Below are 20,706 nucleotides of genomic sequence, written 5' to 3'. Positions count from 1 at the left end.
AGGATGAGGCAGATGGGATACCCAGTACAGGGTCAAGAAAAAGGCGGGCGGGCCTTCCAGTATGAGCCTAGGGGGAGTCAGAAAGCCAGAAGGATTCTAGTATGGGTCCAGGGGAGCAGATCACAAAATCACGAGGCATATTCGGCAAGTGTCGAGCCCGATGTGTGAAGGGGGGATTGTTAGGAGTTGTCCCATATCATTTGTGGGAGGGGAAGATTGCTAGAATTAAGCAGTCAAATAACTCCATTGGTATGAGAACTTTTGGGAGTGACCCAAAAACAAATACATGGGGATTTGGCCCAAAGCGGACAATGTCATACTAATGTGAAGTTAGGTCTGCTTAGCAAATCCCAACAAACTGGTATCAAGAGCCTGGTTCTAATTCTAGGGTTTGAATTTCGATTCGAAGAGAAAGATGTCTGGGATGTCTGGCGGTATTAACGTGAAGGTCGACAAATTTACTGGGAGAAATAGTTTCAGTCTATGACAGATCAAGATGCGTGTCTTGTTAAAATAACAAGGGCCATGTGAGCCATTGAACAAGAAATCGGGTGCTTCTGAAAGCGCTGAGATGGCAAGTCTCGAAGAAAATGCACGCACAACAATTCTGTTGTGCCTTGCAAATGATATTATTACTGAAATCGCGGAGGGGGATACCGCGTATGGTTTATGGTTGAAGCTTGAAAGTCTCTACATGACAAATTCTTTAACAAATAAGTTGCTTCTGAAGCAACGTCTGTTTAGTCTGCGAATGCAAGAAGGTACGCCTCTTCGAGATCACTTAGATCAGATAAATATAGGGATGGCAAAATAATCCGATCCGACGGATACCCAATCCGAAACCCGATTTTTTGGATTTTGATTTGGATTTAATTTTTAAACCCGAAAATTTTTGGATTTGGATTTGGATATTAGATATATCGATCCGAAATACGAAACTCTATCTGAACCCAATTCGAACCCCAAATCCGAAAAAAACGAAATTATTATTATATATATATTAGTTATATATATTAATTATATATATAATATTAGAATTTTATATATTACACATTATAATATTATAATATATATATATTCCGTATTATACATTATACATATTATTATATAATTTTTAGATTATATATTTTTATAATTATGTTAAATATTAACTAATTATAAAGTTTAATGAAATATAATTATTCAATCATTTAAATGGGTGATAAGGTTTTTAAGGTTAACATAACATCTTTTAGTAATAAATATAAAATATTAGGTATCAATTGAGTTGATTTTTTATTAGCTATACATATAATAACACAAATAATGACGTGGTGGAGTGGTTAAAGATGACACGTTAAAACTATTTCTCTGCAAGTCACGTGTTCGATCACAAGCACTTGCAATATCAATAATTATACAAATTTTCAGATTTCGGGTTCGGGTTCAGGTTCGGGTTTCTGGTATACCTGAATCCGATCCGAAATCCGATGGATCGGGTTCGGGTATTCATTTTCGGGTATTTTTCGGGTTCGGGTATGGATAAAATTTTCGGGTTTGGATATGGATTGTGCAATACCCGACCCTATCCAAACCGATTGTCATCCCTAGATAAACACAATTTTATTAGAATTGCGTAATATTGATGTTAGAGTTCAAGATGAGGATGATGTTTTAATTCTGTTAGTTTCTTTACCATTATCATATGAGAATTTTGTGCAATCGTTTATCGTTGGTAAAGATACTATTTCTCTAGAGGAGATTAGATCTTCTCTTCATTCTAGAGAGTTACGCCATAAGACGGCTGGTACATGTGTAGATAATCAGGTTGTTGGGTTGGTAGCCAGCGGGAGTACAAGACATGGAAAGTCGGGGAAAAATAAATCCAATAAACCAGCTCCTAAGGTTTCAAATCTAATGATGTCTGCAATTAATGTAAAGAGAAGAGGCACTGGAAATCTGACTGTCCCAAGAAAAAAAGCAACGAGATAAATTGGCGGGTACTACTGTAGGTACTGCTGCTGTAACTAATGATAATTCTGAAGAAGATATTGCTCTGGTTGCTGCTAATCACACGCATCACTCTGATGTGTGGATTCTTAAATCTGGAGCATCTTACCATATATGTCCGCACAAGGAGTTGTTCACAACCTACGAGCAAGTAGACGGTGGAAAAAATTATATGGCTAACAGTATTATTTGTGAGACGGTTGGAATAGGCTTGATTAAACTTCAGACACATAATGGTAATTCTGCACATTGAAGGCATGTCCCACTTATGACGACGAATCTGATATCTCTGAGTGTGTTAGAAAACAAGGTTTCAGTTTTAAAGGCGAAGGTGGAGTTCTCCATGTCTGCAAGGGTTCTGATGTGATTATGAAAAGTGTTAAACATTGTAACTTGTATTTTCTTCAAGATTCTACATTAACAGATTCTGTTGCTGTTGCATCATCTAATATTAAAAAGGAAAATATGACCAGTTTGTGGCACATGAGGCTTAGTCACATGAGTTAAAGGGTGATGCAAATTCTGTCAAAAGTTGATCTTCTTTGTGGTCATAAGGTCATAAGTCTTGAATTTTGTGAACATTATGTTTTCGGAAAGCTAAATGGCAACAAGTTTCCTCGAGCAACACACAGAACAAAAGGCACACTTGATTACATCCATTCTGATTGTTATGGTCCTTCCCGAGTGGAGTCTTAAGGGGGTCACATATATTTTGTGTCAATGATTGATGATTTCTCAAGAATGACTTGGGTGTTTTTTATAAAGCATGAAAGTGAAGCCTTTAAGATTTTCAAATAGTGGAGGTGTTAGTAGATAATCAAACAGGGAATAAGATTAAGAGGCTGCGAACTAATAATGACCCGAAATTTTACTCGTCTGAGTTTAATGAATTCTGCAACAATAAGGGGATTTCTAGGCATCATATAGTCAGGGATACACCAAAATAGAATGGTGTAGCAGAATGCATGAATCAGATACTTCTGGAAAGAGTTAGGTGCATGCTCTCTAATGTTGAACTAACTAGAAGATTCTGGACCGGAGCAGTTAGTACAACGTGTAATCTGATAAATCGTGGACCTCATTCAGAAAGTGGTGGTGTTGAGAAACAGGTGAGATAGGGAGTCACTCAAGATGAGATTGAACCACAACCGGAAGTTCAACCATCACGGTCGGAATCAGAATCACCAGTTTCATCATTACCAGTATTGAATCAGCACAGTTTGCCCCTTGATCGATCGAAGTTTGCCCCTTGATCGATCGAGGAGAGCTAATTATGAGGTGCCTCCAAAGAAATACAGTTTTTAAAATATGATGACATATGCGCTACAGGTTGCTCAAGAGGTAGATCCTAACTCTCATGCTAGGATTTTCATACTAGTTCCTAAATAAGATGACATATGACATATTTTAATTTAAGTGTGAGATATATAGAAGGATCCCAAATTATTATTAGAAATATACAAATTACACGCTACGAGAATGTGCACGAGATAAACCTTACTATGTTTTTTATTCTATTGCCGTGGAAGATGAAATAATGAGCATTTGTTTGACAAACCTCCATCAAATCCACAGCCTGAAGTAGACTCTGTTCATCTTTTCTTACACAGGCCTTAGAACTATTTGTATAATAGTGCACCAAACGTTTCTTCAAAAGAAAATTACAAATGCACCAAACATAAATTGCGTGACATATACACGTATTGGAACTACTAGATTCAATATTGTCTCAAGTTCCTAGCTGACTCGTTATGGTAAATTTAATTCCGTTGATCAACATGGTTCTTCAGATATGATCTGTTGTAACTGAAATTCACTGCAGTCAAGTTCATTGTTCTTTAATTATCTGTGGAGCTTCCTTCACAGCCTCTACTTGATAGACCTGCTCAGAAACTTCATTTCCTGGTGCTCATGCAGCGTCATGCGATAATTTACACAATCCCTGCTAGGACATGTTTTGAAAATATATTGGCATTGTAGTGGAAGTATCGGAAAACCTTCGAAAATGAGCTATTGTAACATATGGTTCTGAATGTAATTTACAAGGTATGTAATAGTTCCAGATTCTGAGCACATATTTACAGACTTACTTCTCACTTTTGTGCCAAGAAGTTTTATCTGCTCGTGTATGCTGAAGAGGCATTGATTATGCAAAACGCGTGCAAAAATTCTAAAAGGATCATCTCCATCCTTATAAGTGGATGCAAGAAAAGACCTGGAATAAGATTAAAAACAGAGAACATGTTCGGTTGGAATAAAATTGACAAAGTCTCGGTCTGAGTTGGTTCCACATTGTTTCGTCTTGGGGCGCCTACCAATCTGTACAAGCTTTCGTCCTCATTTGCTGCCGTAGTGGATTCACCATAACAAGTTTGCAGATTGCAGGCATCATGATTTGGTTCGGGTATGTGCATCATGAGTTTGCCGTAGTGTAGTTCAGGCCAGTTTGCTCAACTGTTTGCTTACGGATTTGGATTATAAACAGGTTGTGATTACAGTTGCAACAAAGTGAATGATGTAATAATTATTAAACTAGCACGGCGTGAAAGTTTGAAACTGAAAACTTAATCACTAATGAGATGCAGAGCAGACGCTGATTAAAAAAAAACTACACATTCTCCGCAAAATACAAATGTTCTATCAATTGATATAATAAAACCATGATGCATTAGAAGGAACTGGTGATGCCAAACTATTGATGCTGCTACTGCTGCAGCGGACCATGACCAGATTGAGATGTTTCACCATCTTCTGAATTGTTAGATTGACGGTGTATCCCGATATGGGCTTGAATTCTGGCTAATTCAATCTCGACACCATGTATTTCTTCGTGCAAATTCGTTATGATTCCAACACAACCGTAGACAGGGTCTTCCTGTCGAGAGTGTGCCTCAAAGTATAGCGAATTTGCAGCCTCTGCTCGTAGATGAACTGGGAGTTTCTGAAACATAAAATTAAGCAGCGCACAGACATTAGCATTTTGTTTTTGCTTATTGAGCACTCGCACACCTACGTTGCCTTCGACCAGTCTTAAATCAATAACCTCCCATAAAGGGCGCGAGGGCCTTACTAATTAGCATTTTAGTTTCTTTGTTGTGCACTAAATTTCTGGTCTTAATCAAAACAACCCAACCTGATGTACAAGTCGCAACATCATTTTTTCTAGACCTTACAAAAACTTTGCACACTGAATTCATTATTTTGATCTTGAATTAGGAATTGTATTACATAGTTGGGTGACGATTCTCAATCTGAAATGGAACTTAAATGACATATTTATGCACTCCAAACATTTAATACACATTGAAAGTTAATATCTGCACTCACTTTCACTTATCTAATGCCTTAACATACAATATATACATGGGAATAAAATAAATGAAATGACTAAATGTCTAAATCCCCAGACAATAATTAGTGTGTGGCAGAGAGAGGGAGGGAGGGTGAGAGAGAGAGAGAGAGAGAGAGAGAGAGAGAGAGAGAGAGAGAGAGAGAGAGAGAGAGAGAGAGAGAGAGAGAGAGAGAGAGAGAGAGAGAGAGAGAGAGAGAGAGAGAGAGAGAGAGAGAGAGAGAGAGAGAGAGAGAGAGAGAGAGAGAGAGAGAGAGAGAGAGAGAGAGAGAGAGAGAGAGAGAGAGACCTGGAGCATCTTTCCAACATTGCTGGCACCATAGAGTCTGTGAACACAAGAAAATCTTTGAGGATTATCAGAAGGGAAATAAGGAGAAAAAATGCAATCTGGTGAGCATCTCCTCCTTAGATACTTGCAAGCTGCACACCGAGAACGAGTAGATTTTGAAGTCATCAAAATCTTTTAATAAGCTGATTCTCAAAGATTTTCAAAATCTTATTGTTATCCAACAAATATGAAGGCATAAGATTACATATATCAATGTTATCACATTTTAAACCAACGGCTAGTTTTGAATGGTAAATTTGACAGTAGAACTTCCATATTTAGAGTGCTGAGAAAGTTGGCAAACAGAAGACTGATTTCCAGGTTTCCATGTTTAACTCTTTCCACTGTTGGAGACTCTCTTTGTCTTGCATAAATAAAATTTAAATTTTTTTTGTAACATTTTTTTATTACTTTACCAAATCATCATCAGCTGTAAATTAACTGGAATCATTGGCAATAAGACACAATTATTGTACTGTCTCAGTGGAACTGTAGAGTTAATTACCTAATCATATAAAAATGTTCATGTCTAACCAAATTGACTGCTATATTTAACTTAAGTTTGTTAGATTTGGTAACCAATAAAATTCTAACATGTGTCATTTCGAATATATGTTCCAACCAAATATTTGGTTGGGCGAGAATCGAATTTAGGATCCGGGAAACGGGAAAGAGGGTTTGTTAATTTGGCAAAAACAAAGAAATATGCAAGGCAAAAACAAATAAATTATAGTATGCTCGGACAGGAGTTAGCACAACACATGTTTATTTCATTCTGCTCATATATATCTTGCTACTGTTACACACAAACAAAACCAGCACAAGTCCAAGGCTCTGTATTATCAAACCCAAAACTCTACATGTTCTTGTTGGTCTTTCGTTATGCATTCTCGTATATGTATCTCATACTTTACTAAAACCGACTCCCGCATAGCAGGGCTGGGGAAGGTCCCGATGTACGCAGTCTCTCTAGATCCTGCTCTTATCACTAGCATCAAGTAGTTGCTCTAAGAGTACCAGTAGTTATACTATAAGTAGCCTAGTTGGTATTGTTAATGGCATCATTGTTATGTAATGTTTCTTCTTTTGCTGCCTCCTCAGAGTTTCTTTCAACTCTACTGTGGTGTAGTGGTGCTGATTATTTGATTAAATCTACATCTTCACTATCACTATCGATTTCTATACTTCCTTTGCCTTCGTCATCATCTTCATCAATTAAATCCTCTAAAAGCTCTGGCTCTTCCTCTTCGTCCTTCTCTTGATCTAGTCCATCTATCCCATCATTCCCGACTCCTGTTATGTTGCCCTCCCCCTTTCCGAGCTTATCCTCTTGACCTATGCCAACATTTTCACTTCTTCTAATATCTGCGATGATCTCCTTCAGTTGGGGATCCAAGCCCTTCCTCCCGAGTTTGAATATCCCATAGGCATTACTTAACTTACCAGTCCTAGAGCTCTCCTCCGATGCTAAATTTTTGTGACACGTTTGCTTTGCTTGGTAAAGCAGCCATATGCAAATGGCAAGCAGTAAGCAAATCTGAAGAGCATGTTTAACCTTGAACTGTCTGGACCTTTGATTCCTACTGGGTGATTGCTTCAGCATTATTACTTCATGCAAACTAGCCAAAGTACACATTCAGTACAGCAGTGGAGATCATAAATATATAAACTGTCTAAAATAGACATTTAGTACATTCAGCGTTATTTGTTCATGATTGGCTAAATTGTGTTAAAACAGCAGAGATAGAAAATCACATGGAGGCAAAAAAATACGTCAAATAAAAAAGAGACTACTACAGAAATCACACAGCAGGGACATCCTGAACCAAACCACATTACCGCGTTATCTCCCACTCGGAAGTAGGGTATATATGGGTACAAGATGTAGGAAGATCTTACCCCTGCTCCCAACTCCCAAGAGTAGATAGGCTCTTTCCGGGGAACTCCTAACCTATATAATTTTTTGAGCCTGGAGAATTTTTAATCACAAACATTAACATGACTTAAGAATAAATTATATCCTACACCATATGCTAATCCCATTGTTTCCTAGAAACAGATATCTATTGGCGTTTGGCCTTCATCTTTCATTATCACTTCCACCTCTTTCTATAGCTAACCGAAATGCACAAACAAATCGTATTTAAAATCAAAAAACAAGTCAATGAAGGTGACTATTAGTAGAGGGGAACTTTGAATAGAGCGTATAGAAGGTCTGTGTAACATATAGTGTCCGGTGGATGATTGTCGATTGAGTTGGCTTCTCTCTAGCCACCGTCCTATGTCTATAAATGTAGTTGTAGATGATTAAGATCAAAATTTTAGTAGGGGAGAGTATAGGTGTGTAATCAACTACTAATCTTAAAGGTAACTAAACTTGTCAGCTAGATCTTGAACGATGATCATCAACATACTCCATGCAATATGTATTGATATATTAGGTAATTCATCATCTTAAAATCAGAAAACTTCATGTACTTAAAGTCTTGAACAGATAAAGAATTTCTTCTGTACGCCAAACAAGAAATTGAACTGTGAGCCGAAAGTTGGAGTTAGTATTCTCATGTTATGCTTATGCCGACAAAAAAATGATTATGATATGCATAATCAAAAATCTTTAAGAAAATGAGCCTGACCTACATATCACACTCTTTGCTCAACTTAAAAACAAGGTAGAAAAGTTAGCTTCCAAGTGTCATAAATCAATATTTGTCTTACTATCATAGTCCCGCGATGATTGGTTGATAGCCTAGTGGCAAAGCCAACTTCCCTCAGCAAAGGTCATGAGTATGATTGTACAAACCATCAATCCCCCCTCCCATAAATTCAAAAATCTAATGCATTAATAAATATGTAACATGAGTGTGTGTGTGTGTGTAGAGAGAGAGAGAGAGAGAGAGAGAGACTAACCAGCAGAGAGATTGGAAGCATGTATGGAGAGAGTGAGAGAGAGAGAGAGAGACTAACCAGCAGAGAGATTGGAAGCATGTATGAAGAAGCTTGTGTCAGAGGCAGAGTGTGTTTTTTTGTTGTGTGTTTGTGATATAAATAAAGAAAGAGCATACATGAAGAATTAATAACAGAAGCAGAGGCAGTAGAGAGTGAGGAAAGGAAAAAAGAAGAGGTGGGAAATGAGGTAGAGTGTTAAACATACAAGTAGTTAGATGATAAATACTCAAGAGTGTAAGAGTAGTCATCCTACTATATTTTATGTTGGACCTGTGTCTGTCGGTTAGTCCCCATCAACTTTCATCTTAACATATTTTCCAAACTTCTTGATTCACTTGCCTCTTACCATGTTATGTTCATCACTTTCACCAAATTATTTTTGACCCACCTATATCTTATTTTCTTTGTTTAGGATCCACAATGTAAAAGTGTGATTTTGCGAATCCTTCTACTTTACTAGGCAGTTAGAGGGTAAAATCAAAGTAAAACTTTGATACTTTGCCTTCATTGGTGGGTGCTTTTTCTTAATTTCTCACTTTACTGGTTTACAACATTATAAATTATTTAGTTTCTTAAACAGTAAAACTGTAACAGTCAATTTAATATGATTTTAGTCATGTATTTCATACAAAAACCAATAAAATTTTGTAAATTAACAGTACAATTTGGAAAAATCAAAACTAGAAGAGCACCGTTGAGAATATCCTGATTGTCCATATGAATCAAAATAAAGAAAATTTGTAATCCAGCGGTAGGCCTTCATGAGCTGCGCCCAACAGGAATTCCAATTCATATTTTCGTAAACCATGTTTAACATCAATAACTTAATTCCAAAAAAAAAATGTTGTATAGAAAAATATAAAAATATTAACAGATAAATACAAAATTACACTGCAAACTAATTTTACTACTACTTTTTCACAATGTTGCATTTCACAATATATATTACATCTGTCAGTTTTAGATGCATCTTCTTCCTTCTCTCCCCGGGTATGAATAATTGAATATTTCTGAAGCTAAAACTTATAAATTTATAAAAGAAACTTGTCAACCATATGTTGTATAACATCAGCTCCATCTGAATGAATAGATGGAGTTTTCACCTGAAAATCAAGAAAAGGGGTAGGTTACAGATAGTAGTAGCATTCCATTCTTCTTTATTCGACAAGCAAAGTCAGTGCGTAAAACTCTACAAAGATGCATTGATAAGGCATAAGTTAAGAAAGGTACTTGCCTGGATTGTACTGTGAGCAAAAAATCTTTGTTTACTTCCACTGAAGCTGACGTCAACCCGTTCCCAGCTTACTTTGTTTAGACCTTCTATCATTGCCTCTGAACTTGTTAACACGGATCAAAACAATTAATACACAAGATGTGTTACAGTAAATAAAATCAGGATAACTAACTATTAAAAGCAATTTAAGCAATATCTAGTGAACAGGTAGTCGAGCTGAATTAAGGTGTTCATTGATATAATACTGGAGATACCATGTGTTTTAAGTTTTTCCAAGTATTGTGTTGAAGGCACTAGACAAGAAAAATATTATACTGTGCCAGGTAGTCTTATCACAAAATGTGAAATGGAAGGAGTTATGAATGTTGCAAACTTGCAATTACAATTTACTACAGAGTAAGTACAATGAAGGGAATTATCTATTAAAGAAGGAACATCGAAGGGGGGAAGGGAGGGATTTCTAAATTTTATTAAATTTATCAGATGATTCCAATACTTAATCATGGCTAAGAAATGTTTTTTGCTGATTAAAGCTGTCATAATAGACAAAAGTGCATGATAATGTTCCAATTTAGGAATTTTAACAACAAAAATGTTGTAACATAATCATGCAAGTCAGAGATTGGCGAACAATAAACCAGGTATTTACCTTCCAGTTCAATGTCATCAGTTATGGAACCATTGACTTGTGGTTCTACATTAGAGCCATTTATCTTTGCAGTTTCTTCATTTACAATATGGGGGTATCTGTTATTTGCTGAAAGATGCTGATGGTAAAAATCAAAGTAAGTGAGATACTTCTGACTTTAACCAACACCAATAAATGTTTTAAAATTACCTTTGGGAGCTCATTTTGACGGCGAATGGACGACGTTCTCCATCCAACAACATCTGTCAACATAAATGTTATATGAACAATCAAGAGATCATGATTTAGTGATTTGCGGGTTCATTCTATTTTCTAAACGTGTCTGAGCTTAAGAAATCAGAAAACTATATACATAATGCTCGCTCAAGTCACGCAGAAATTAGATAGAAAACGGAAAGTTTTAATTTACATAAACGTTTAATGGTTTTTTTTATAAACAAGCACCATATTCTTTCTCAATAAGAACTTTGACATTTATTTTGCAAATATATTATGGAAACTAACTAAATTCTTTCATTTATATGTTTTGTGAGAGGCTAGTCAAACAAGTTAAAAGTAGGACAGGCTCAAGTGTGAAAACATACAATCATAACATGTATTTGAGTAGGCAACACAGTGTTTGAAGGACTGCAAAGCAGATCTGCAGTGATAAGCAAGGTTAAAATTAAGACCAGAATCGCAGTTAACAGTGAAGCAGAAGGTTCCAGGTCCCAATTAAATTTCCCAGGAGAGCTTACATAAATTTAAGATCTTCACAATCTTGGGTCATCTGAAGCAGAAGAGGAGGTTTTTCATCTTCTGTATCAGCTAGAAACTGGTGTTTCCCGGTTCTTCCAAGTAACCATGATATATACAGCGCTAACTTCTCCAAGTACTGAATCCCACAGAACAAAGGAACCTGGAATTGCAATGAGTTTGTACTTTGCAAATAAAACAACCAGGAGAAGCCAGTAAAGCATAACAAAAAAAACTTATTTTTTTGGGGTGGTGGGGGGGAGAGAAAATCCTGGCAGTAAATTTTTCCTGTAATATATAATAATAAAGAGGTAGTATAGACTTCAAAAGAAAGAGGGGAAGCACACATTCAGTTACATGTGTTAATAACCATGGCTGTGGAATAGAAAGTACGAGAACTGTTTTAACCTTTTAGCAGTCGGAATTAAGTACCTTGGATGTGATGGATATAGAAAAGACTAACGTCATTTTTGGTAGAATATCCTAACAGATTTTTACACTATTGATATGGCAATCTGTGGATTTCTTATATTTTCATCAAATTAGTGTAAAAGCTTTTAAATTTGCCTATAATATGTTTAAAAGACACAGACTGCAAATGATGATATGCCATCATGTTCAAATTTTCCTGAATAGTTTTGTGGTGCAAGTAAAATCAATAGCAATCTGCTACCAATAAGAATTAAGAACTTCATGTTTTTCTATATACATATTACTTGAGTCCATATGTAAGTGGCAATTTATTGGAAAACTTTAGAGGTCCATTCTATAAATATAAAATAAATTATTGCTAGTCGCTGACAACCGACAACTGTGATCAGAGTCACTATTATGACAGTTATAAACTGTACAGAACTATCTTACCATATTACTTGCTAATAAGTTTTAAGAAGCAAACATGACTTTTTCATTGGTCTGAATTCGTACTTTTTAATTTCTGCTAAACAACCGAACTCATATTATATGCAGAGCTCCATATTTAACAAAATTCAGCGACATGGATGACAAATTAAAGTACAAGTTTATTTTTAAAAGAAATAACTTCATTTAGGTGTTAATTTAGGGAACTCCTCATTTAACAAAATTCAGCAACATGCACGACAAATTATTCGTACAACTTCACTTATAAGAAAATAAAATCTACAAAATAATGACTCCCCATATAGTGAAAATAAAGAGGTAACCATGAAGAGTATCAATTAACACCTGTTTATGCCCTCTCAAACCAAGATGTGGGGTTGCAGAGGTTATGAAGTTTACAGGCTCCAGTCCAGCAATTTTCCCTTCAGTTTTTTCATCCCTAAACGGCTTTTCGAATCTATCTGGTTCTCCGTTATCTTGAGATGTTGGCTTTTTGAAATCTTCCGAGTAGAGTTTTGCAATAGCATATCTAGCTATCAGGCCACCAAGCGAGTGGCCTATAAAAGAAATCTTTTGAAGGTCAGGATAACGTTTTACAACAGATACCACCTGAGAAAAGTAGAAACTCAAATTATAGCCTGACATCATATCATGGAACAGAAACTTCGAAACTTTATTTATATAGTACTAATTTATATGAAAGAAATATTAGTCTCACTTGTAAGGAAACAAAAATAAAGTCACCTACAAACGTCAGTACACACCTCATCGGCTAATCTGCTTCCCATTACATCGATTCCATCAAAAGTAAGCATTGAATAATTACATTCGCTGCCTGGACATAAACATATGGTAAATGTAATTATGTTAAAAAAATTGGGGTTAATGTGGAATAAAATAGCGAATGAGAAAAACAGAAGAAAACTTATCACCAATTATAGGTACTTAAAAATATTCTTTTAAGTTGTTCACATAAGATCTTGTCAGTAATAAGTTAGAAAGTATTAAGAAGCACTAACATCGACACACTGACTTCATAATATTTCAACTTGAATTAGTTTAAAGCAAGGATAAATACTGGAAGAGCACTAAAAAGCAAAACCTGACGGCTATGTAGTTAACAGATTAAATGTTAAAAGCATTCCATCAGAAACTAAAATTCTCTCTTTAATTTCCCTAATAAAAGTAACAGCCTATGCAACATGTCCATATACAGTATCAAGTCAATAGATAATGCTGTGCAATCGTACTCAAAGCATATTATACAACTTCTCTTGTTTCTCTGACAACATTCACATCATGTACAATCATAACTAAAATTCTTGTTTAAACCTTTGTTATTTTATTATGATCGCCATTCAACACGAGTGGGATTAAAGGAACGATTGTTGTACAAGTGCACACTGTATGAATCACCTACGCAGCTACACCACTTCCAAATAACATCTAAAGAAAAATTATTACAAGAACATTAATAAATCGAATAAAAACCGCAAGGGTCGTCAAAGCAAAACTTACAGTGAACTATTACATCCTCAGGGTACCGACTCAAAAATTGCTTTGCAGCATATCTCCAATCATGAGCACTGCACACTTAAAACATACGCCAACTTAATACCAACTCGTAAACCAGTGAAAATGTCCAAAATGCACAATGTAAACTCAATAAATTATAAATCTAATCAAGAGCAGCACTGTCTTTAGACATTCTTTGGCTTATAGCCTAGCAGATACCCCTCTTCTCTCGGGAATAAAAGCTACATGGTTGAAGCCTCGGTGGAAGCATGATCACAACTATATTCCATAACCATAATCATGTTAAGTTGCATATATAGAAAAGATTATACCTTTATCACCATCAACATAATCAAGAAACAAACTCTAACTTTTTCTTAAATCAGCCCGCTTAAGCACATAAAAATAGCACATTTTAAGATATGGTCTACTACATCACATAAAAAATTAAACATCTAAACCATCTATTCAATATCTACAATCCTAAAATTGCAATCATAGTATCAATTTCTCACAATTCCCATATAACAAACTTAAAAATTGCAACTTGCAAAACATACCATGCAAATAATCTTTCTTTCTTTAACAAAAAAAAACAGAAATTGCAATAAGAGTAAAATCTTGATGAACAAACCTGCCAATGATACCATTAACAGTAACAACAAGATGGGTAGGGCTAGAATTCAAGAATGAATCTGTAAGTGCAGATTTAATATCAAAATTGCCAAGATCATCTGATTCTTCAACAGTTGGATAGCCAAGGTCTGATTTAAAACACCCAATTAAGGATGAAGAAGATGAAGATAAAGACTTGATCTTTTTGGGTTTTTTCTTCTTATTCTCTTGACCCATTACTTCAAATTGTTCTATACTTTTTGTATCAGACTCCATTGCAAAACCCATGAAGTGAAATATACATGAAGGATGTTTTGTGTGTATTGGAAGAATGGGTTGTTAGTTTGGGGCCTGCAAGGACAGTTGGAGGGTGTGAGTTTGGGGCCTGCAAGGACAGTTGGAGGGTGTGAGTATGTAATAAAGGGACATGACGGCGCATGATTAGTAGACTTTCTACTTGTACATGAGTTGTTGCCACCGTGGCTACAGCTTTCTGTTTTCAATTACAGGGCTTTCCAAAGCGCTTTTCATAAATCCCCAACTTTTACAAACTTTTTTTAAAAATACTGTCATTTTTTTAAACAAATTGTAAAAATATTATCTTTGAAAAAATATTTATAAAAATACGGGGTTACATTTACAACCATATCTACAACTACTAGTAACCATATATGCAACCACAAATACAAATTTGAAAAAATATGTTGAAAATTACATTAAATTGCAAAATAAGTTGTTCAGGGGTTGCAAATATCGAAAAATGAATACCCGTGCGGGGTCAATACTAATACCACAAAAATAAACATAAAATCAACTAAAAACGTCAAAAAAAAACCCAAAATCAACTAAAAACAATCAAACTCACTTACCAAAAATTTCAATCTAACAATCAATTTTATCTTTTTTCCATCCAAACACGCCATTAAATTTTCTTTCGATTCGATCACTTCTTTCGATTTTTCAATACTCGAAATTTCAATTGTGGAAGGAAAATCTGTTATAATTTTAATTTTAGGTTCCAGTCCAGCATCACCCGGGGTAATTTAGGGGCTTTATTTTTATTTGTAAATGGAGCGGGTGGGATTATAGACGGGTCGGGTAATTTGGAAGGGATAGTGGATTGGATAAAATCGAGGTGTTGTTGGAGCTCATCGTAGCGGCGATGGAATGTGGAGAGCGGTAGCGAGAATACGGAGATTTGAAATTGAGGTTGTGTAATTATAAGGGAGTGAATTGAGTGCGGTGGTTTGGGGTGGTTATCGGAGGTAAGTGGTGGCGGAGGAGGTGGTCATTGATGAAATTGCGGGGGGAGGATGTGTAATGAGGAGGAGAGAGAGGTAGTGACAGGAGAGTGAGAGAAAGGGGCAGAGATTTAAAAATTCAATGAGAAGATGAAGATGGTATTTTTGCAATTTAATTGTTTATATGTTTAAAAAAATAGTAAATTTGCAAGATTTTAAGTAAGGTAATAGAGTTGCAAATAAATTTCCAAAATCAGAATATTTGTCAAATTCCCAAAAAAAATGTAATGAAAATTTGTTAAAATACTTTTTTCTTTATAAAAATGCTATTTTTCAACTTTTTTTACAAAAATATGGTTTACTACAACTTGATATAACTAAATGCAAACTCGATAATTTTTTGCAACTCGATATAAGTTCAAATGTAAATAAAAAAAATTGACGCAACTCTTGTCGATTTTGGTTCAACCGTATTTTTACAAATATTTTCAGAAGATATTAAAATCAAAAAAAAAAACTTCAAAAAAATTACTCCCTACATCTCGTTGAATAATATAAGTGTGACACGAATGATAAGAAAATGTAAATAAAAAAAATTTGACGCAACTCTGGTCGATTTTGGTTGAACCGTATTTTTGCAAATATTTTCAGAAGATATTAAAATAAAAAAAAAACTTCAAAAAAATTACTCCCTACATCTCGTTGAATAATATAAGCGTGACACGAATGATAAGAAAAATAATAGTTTAGTGAGAAAAAGTACAAAAAATGGATAAAATGGTTAGATCAATGGGAGAAATTTAACCCGAGTCTTTACATTCACAAAGTATCACCTCACCTTACCACTACACCACACTGTTACTTAAATTTTTATCAGACACATAATATGTTTAACTTTAAACATGATTACTAAAATATTTGTAGAGTTAGTTTTGAACAATTGAATTTGAGATATAAAGTTAAGCATAGTATATAAACGGAGCATTCCCTTATTTATTAAATAATTTTTAATTTGAAAAGTATGTCTCATACATTTTTAATATATTTTTTTAATAAAAAAATAAATTGTACATATAATAAATTTTTTTATATGTTGAAAAAAGGTACACTTATACAAATTACATATATGTGTATTACATATTTAGATAAGTTATAATTAGCGTATTTTGATTTATTTCGAATTTAAAATTAGAACTTCACCCATTTTTCAAAAAATACTCGAAATTTAACTAAATGACATGCCCGTAAATACCAGGTCGCTACCTAGATTTAATTTAAATTACGAGTTCGACTAGAAAATTTTACCCACAAAGAAAAGTTTTGTGATATCTTATGTTGGTAAAAATTAATATCTTTGAGATCTTTATAGAATCAAGTTAATTGATAATATGTATCAAAATTACTAACTTCAAAATCAGAATTTTACCCATTTTGAAAAAATACTCGAAATTTGACTACATGACCCAGCCGAAAATACATCATCACTATCTAGGTTTAATAAATTTAAATTACGAGCTCGACGAGAATATCTTACCAATAAGGATAAATTTTATAATATCTTATATTAATAAAAATTAATATTTTTGAGATTTTTATACGATCAAGTCAATTGATATTATGTATCAAAATTACTAACTAACTGGTTTTACATTGTTACATCTAGAATTTGATCAAATATTTAAATATTTTCAAAATTTGACATGAGATATCATAAACTCTGTTAAAACTACGAAGATATACTAAATCGATTTATTTATTAATGTTTCACTTTTAAAAAATTAGGGATTAAAATATTATTCAATGATGGTGAATTTATAAAGAGATGCTCCTAAAGTCCTATTTTTTCATTATTTTTAGAAAAAATTAAACTACAACTATAAAGTAAAATTAATAATTTCCATTAACATGTTATTTGAAAAATGGTAAGACATTTGATGTTTTTTATAAAAAAAATAGTTTATTTATTGTATTATTTAATTAAAAATGTATTTATATTCAAATATTTGTGAGACAAATCCTAAATTTTATATTATTCAATTTGATATGGTTATTATAAGTAATCATATACATAAAGTTCCTATTTTTTGTGGATTTCTGAAGTCCAAAATCCTAAATTTATATTACAATCCAATCTAATGGTTGATGTTTTATGTTTCTAATAATTTAAAAAACTTAAACAAATAACTACATGATATAAATGTGTGTTATGATGTTATATTATTAATGTTCAACAAATTGAATATTTACGTGTTCTACAACGTGAATACGTATGTTCTTCAAACTGACTATGTTCTATAAAATCATATGTTCTGCAATATTTAATTTGTCAAATGTATGAGATTTGCAAGATATTTATTAAATTAGTGATATTTGTAGAATATAATTCACATTATAATAGTTTTACAAAAAATATTATACTATTTTACTTGCAGAACATATATGAACTCCCCGTACTCAACTAAAAATAAGGACTCAATAGAACTTAACTCATATATATATAAGAAACTTGAAAAATTATAGAATTCAATATTTTGAAAAAAGTATATTTAAAATTAGTAATAATAAATTTACAAAAAAATATTTAGTGTTGAAAAATATTGTTCAACTATTTTGAATCATTTTAAAAAAAGTTAAAACTATAATGTATTATACTATTTGATTTAATCCATGTTATGTTATCTAAATAAAAAAAAATCTATTATTATTTGATATTTTGAAAGGATTAACAAGTTCAACTAATATTTTTAAAAAATTATTAAATTGAAAATATTTAATTTTAGAAAAATAATATACAATGTTATCAAGTTACTATTAAAAGAAATATTATAATCATAAATGAAAGAAACTTCAAAATGATTTGAATGATGATATTAGTACAAATTTATATTCAAATTCTTAAAAAAAATATCAGTAGTTAGTGTTTACGATATATGAATTATTTTGATGTCACGTCCTCTGTTGAGTAAAAATAGATATTGTTTGATTGTCACTGCTACTACGACTACGATATATGATAATTGTAATTTATTTATTAGATAATTATAATTTTTGAATAATCATAAATACATGTTATTTGGGTAATTTACTCAATAACAATTAGATATATACATGATCAAGATATCTAACATATAAATAAACGAGACCAACATAATTTACTCGAAAATATAATAAATAATAATTTACATACATAGACACACATGTGATTTTATCTTTACCAATATTAGAAGATTCAATTTTAATGGTGTATTTCAGAGTTATTGATATATATACTAGAAGAAAATAACAAAAGTCTTTTATGTTCTGAAAATAAGAATGATCAATTAAATTTAGGTTTTTTTCAACGTGTTAAAAACTAAATAGATTATGTCAATTTTAATTTATGAATTGATAATTACGTGACATCTTATAAAATGAATTTTGTGTAATAGAGATGATTAAAAGCTAAGTACACGGCCGAGATCAAATTTAGTTAATGAATTATGACATTAGCAATGATATTAAATCAACATAAACGTTGAAATAAAAAAATAACATTTTTTTAAAAAACAAACTTATATTAATTGTAGTGTAAATTCTACTTTGTTGAATATTACGATTGGAGGTCCTGACCACTTTAATTATGCATTACTAATCATTTTAAATTAAGCAAGGTAATTGTAAATTAGTAATGACTTAAGTAATAAAATATCTCATTACTCCGAGTTTATTTGACCAAAACTCAAAAAATTTACTCGACTCTACCACGGTAGTTGAATATATGTTAATTTTTAGTTCTTTTTATAAACATATTGATAATATTTGATGTATTAACTTCAATTTTTTCCTTTTACACGAACAATGACTACCTGCTTGTATTCATTTAGTAAATACAAATTACACGACACAAATAAGAAAATATTTATAATAATTAATGAGATATATTAAAAACGTTATGAAAGTTATTAATATTTTACATGAAAATCATACACAATGATAAATACTCAACTTGTATTTGATATGTTTTAGATATTATACAATATTTGTCGATAAAAAAACGATCAATAATTTTACTAATATACTTGTATGGTGTACAAAAAAAATCTAGAAAATGACTCGTGCGATTCCATCGTTTATAATTGAAAAGAAAGGGAGGTTTTTCAAACCAGTTATGTTAGTTAATATTAAATGTATAAAGTAAGTATTGCAGATGAAAGTAATAAATTTGAATGAATTTGGTTAAATTTTATATTTTAAAATTTTACTAATTTTGAAATATCTAAAATTACTAGCAACGTTCAAAAGAGAAAATAAAATTGGAGGGGACTAGTACTTTCTCTTATATGCTTGCACAATTTTACATACCCAAAATATTTTTTAATTTTTTTAGAGAAAAATACCCCTAATTGGAAAGTTATATGAGTACATCTATAGTGTATTTTAAGAATAAAATTAGTAAATTTTTAACAAAGTTGTGTAATTACGGGACCTTCGAACATTAATGTTAAAAAATCTTTGGACTCACCTAACTTAAATAACGAGGGGTAGTTTAGTATGATTTTTTTTTTTTTTTATTTTCAGAGCTAATTTCTTATTTTGGGAGTAACGAAAGAGTGAAAAAGACTAAACTACCCCTCGTTCACAACAAAAAAACTCTTGAAAAAGTTGAGACGAGAGTAATTTAATAATTACACACTATTTTAGTCTAAAAATAAAAAAAATGGTTCCGAAAACAAGGAATCCATCTTATTTATAAATAAATTACTCTGTAAATAACTCATTAATGCTTCAATTTTTTTTTTTTTGCATTTTCAACACTATTATAATCTATAATAATTAGAAATACAATCATCCAAATATAGTTGAAAACTTCAAAATTATTTTTTTTTCAAGGAATATCATTGTTTTTTGACTTTCATGTGTGGTAACTTTATATTTTAACTAAAGTTTGGGTAATAAGTGGATAACTAGTAAGTTTATATTTTAACTTCCCTTAGTATTTATCTTTGATGTTTTTTCATGTTGAGTCTCTCTGTTTTAGATCCATCCTAGTTTATCTGTTTGTCTTGTTAGGATTGACCGATGCCGTGTTCCCCGCTTCTCTTTGTACTCCTTTTCTTATCTATCAATAAATTAGCATTTCAAAAAAAATAAAAAAATTAGAAATGACACAACTTAGAAAAGCCAAAAACAGGAGGGTACGTGAAGAATTTCCTTTTTATATTTTAGTATTTTAGTATAAATAAACATTGTTACTAACAAATA

The 20,706-nt window shown here is 32.5% G+C and overlaps 2 protein-coding genes across 4 annotated transcripts; both read right to left on the bottom strand.

Moving 5' to 3' along the window:
* Window positions 1-4,210: 4,210 nt before the first annotated feature.
* LOC141706948 (LOB domain-containing protein 23-like) lies at window positions 4,211-8,817 on the bottom strand. The gene is made up of 3 exons (XM_074509855.1): window positions 8,634-8,817; window positions 5,628-7,285; window positions 4,211-4,930 (listed from the first exon to the last, which is right to left on the bottom strand). Exons 2-3 carry the CDS (start codon window positions 5,790-5,792, stop codon window positions 4,694-4,696), a joined length of 402 nt encoding a protein of 133 aa, XP_074365956.1. The 5' UTR covers window positions 5,793-7,285; window positions 8,634-8,817; the 3' UTR covers window positions 4,211-4,693.
* A 642-nt stretch (window positions 8,818-9,459) lies between these two features.
* On the bottom strand, window positions 9,460-14,659 carry LOC141706947 (putative lipase C4A8.10). 3 transcript variants are annotated; one of them, XM_074509852.1, is made up of 10 exons: window positions 14,244-14,655; window positions 13,613-13,680; window positions 12,859-12,929; window positions 12,440-12,703; window positions 11,236-11,396; window positions 11,083-11,138; window positions 10,688-10,740; window positions 10,499-10,616; window positions 9,850-9,947; window positions 9,460-9,718 (listed from the first exon to the last, which is right to left on the bottom strand). In XM_074509852.1, exons 1-10 carry the CDS (start codon window positions 14,510-14,512, stop codon window positions 9,647-9,649), a joined length of 1,230 nt encoding a protein of 409 aa, XP_074365953.1. In that variant the 5' UTR covers window positions 14,513-14,655; the 3' UTR covers window positions 9,460-9,646. The 3 variants fall into 3 exon arrangements, 2 of the variants coding, with proteins under 2 accessions (XP_074365953.1, XP_074365955.1); XM_074509854.1 differs by having other exon boundaries at window positions 13,613-13,687; window positions 14,244-14,400; XR_012568935.1 differs by lacking the exon at window positions 9,460-9,718 and having other exon boundaries at window positions 10,499-10,606; window positions 14,244-14,659.
* Window positions 14,660-20,706: the final 6,047 nt, after the last annotated feature.

This window comes from Apium graveolens, chromosome 2 (genome assembly GCF_009905375.1).
Source record: "Apium graveolens cultivar Ventura chromosome 2, ASM990537v1, whole genome shotgun sequence".
Taxonomy (NCBI): Eukaryota; Viridiplantae; Streptophyta; class Magnoliopsida; order Apiales; family Apiaceae; genus Apium; species Apium graveolens.
This window is presented reverse-complemented; position numbering and strand designations above follow the sequence as displayed.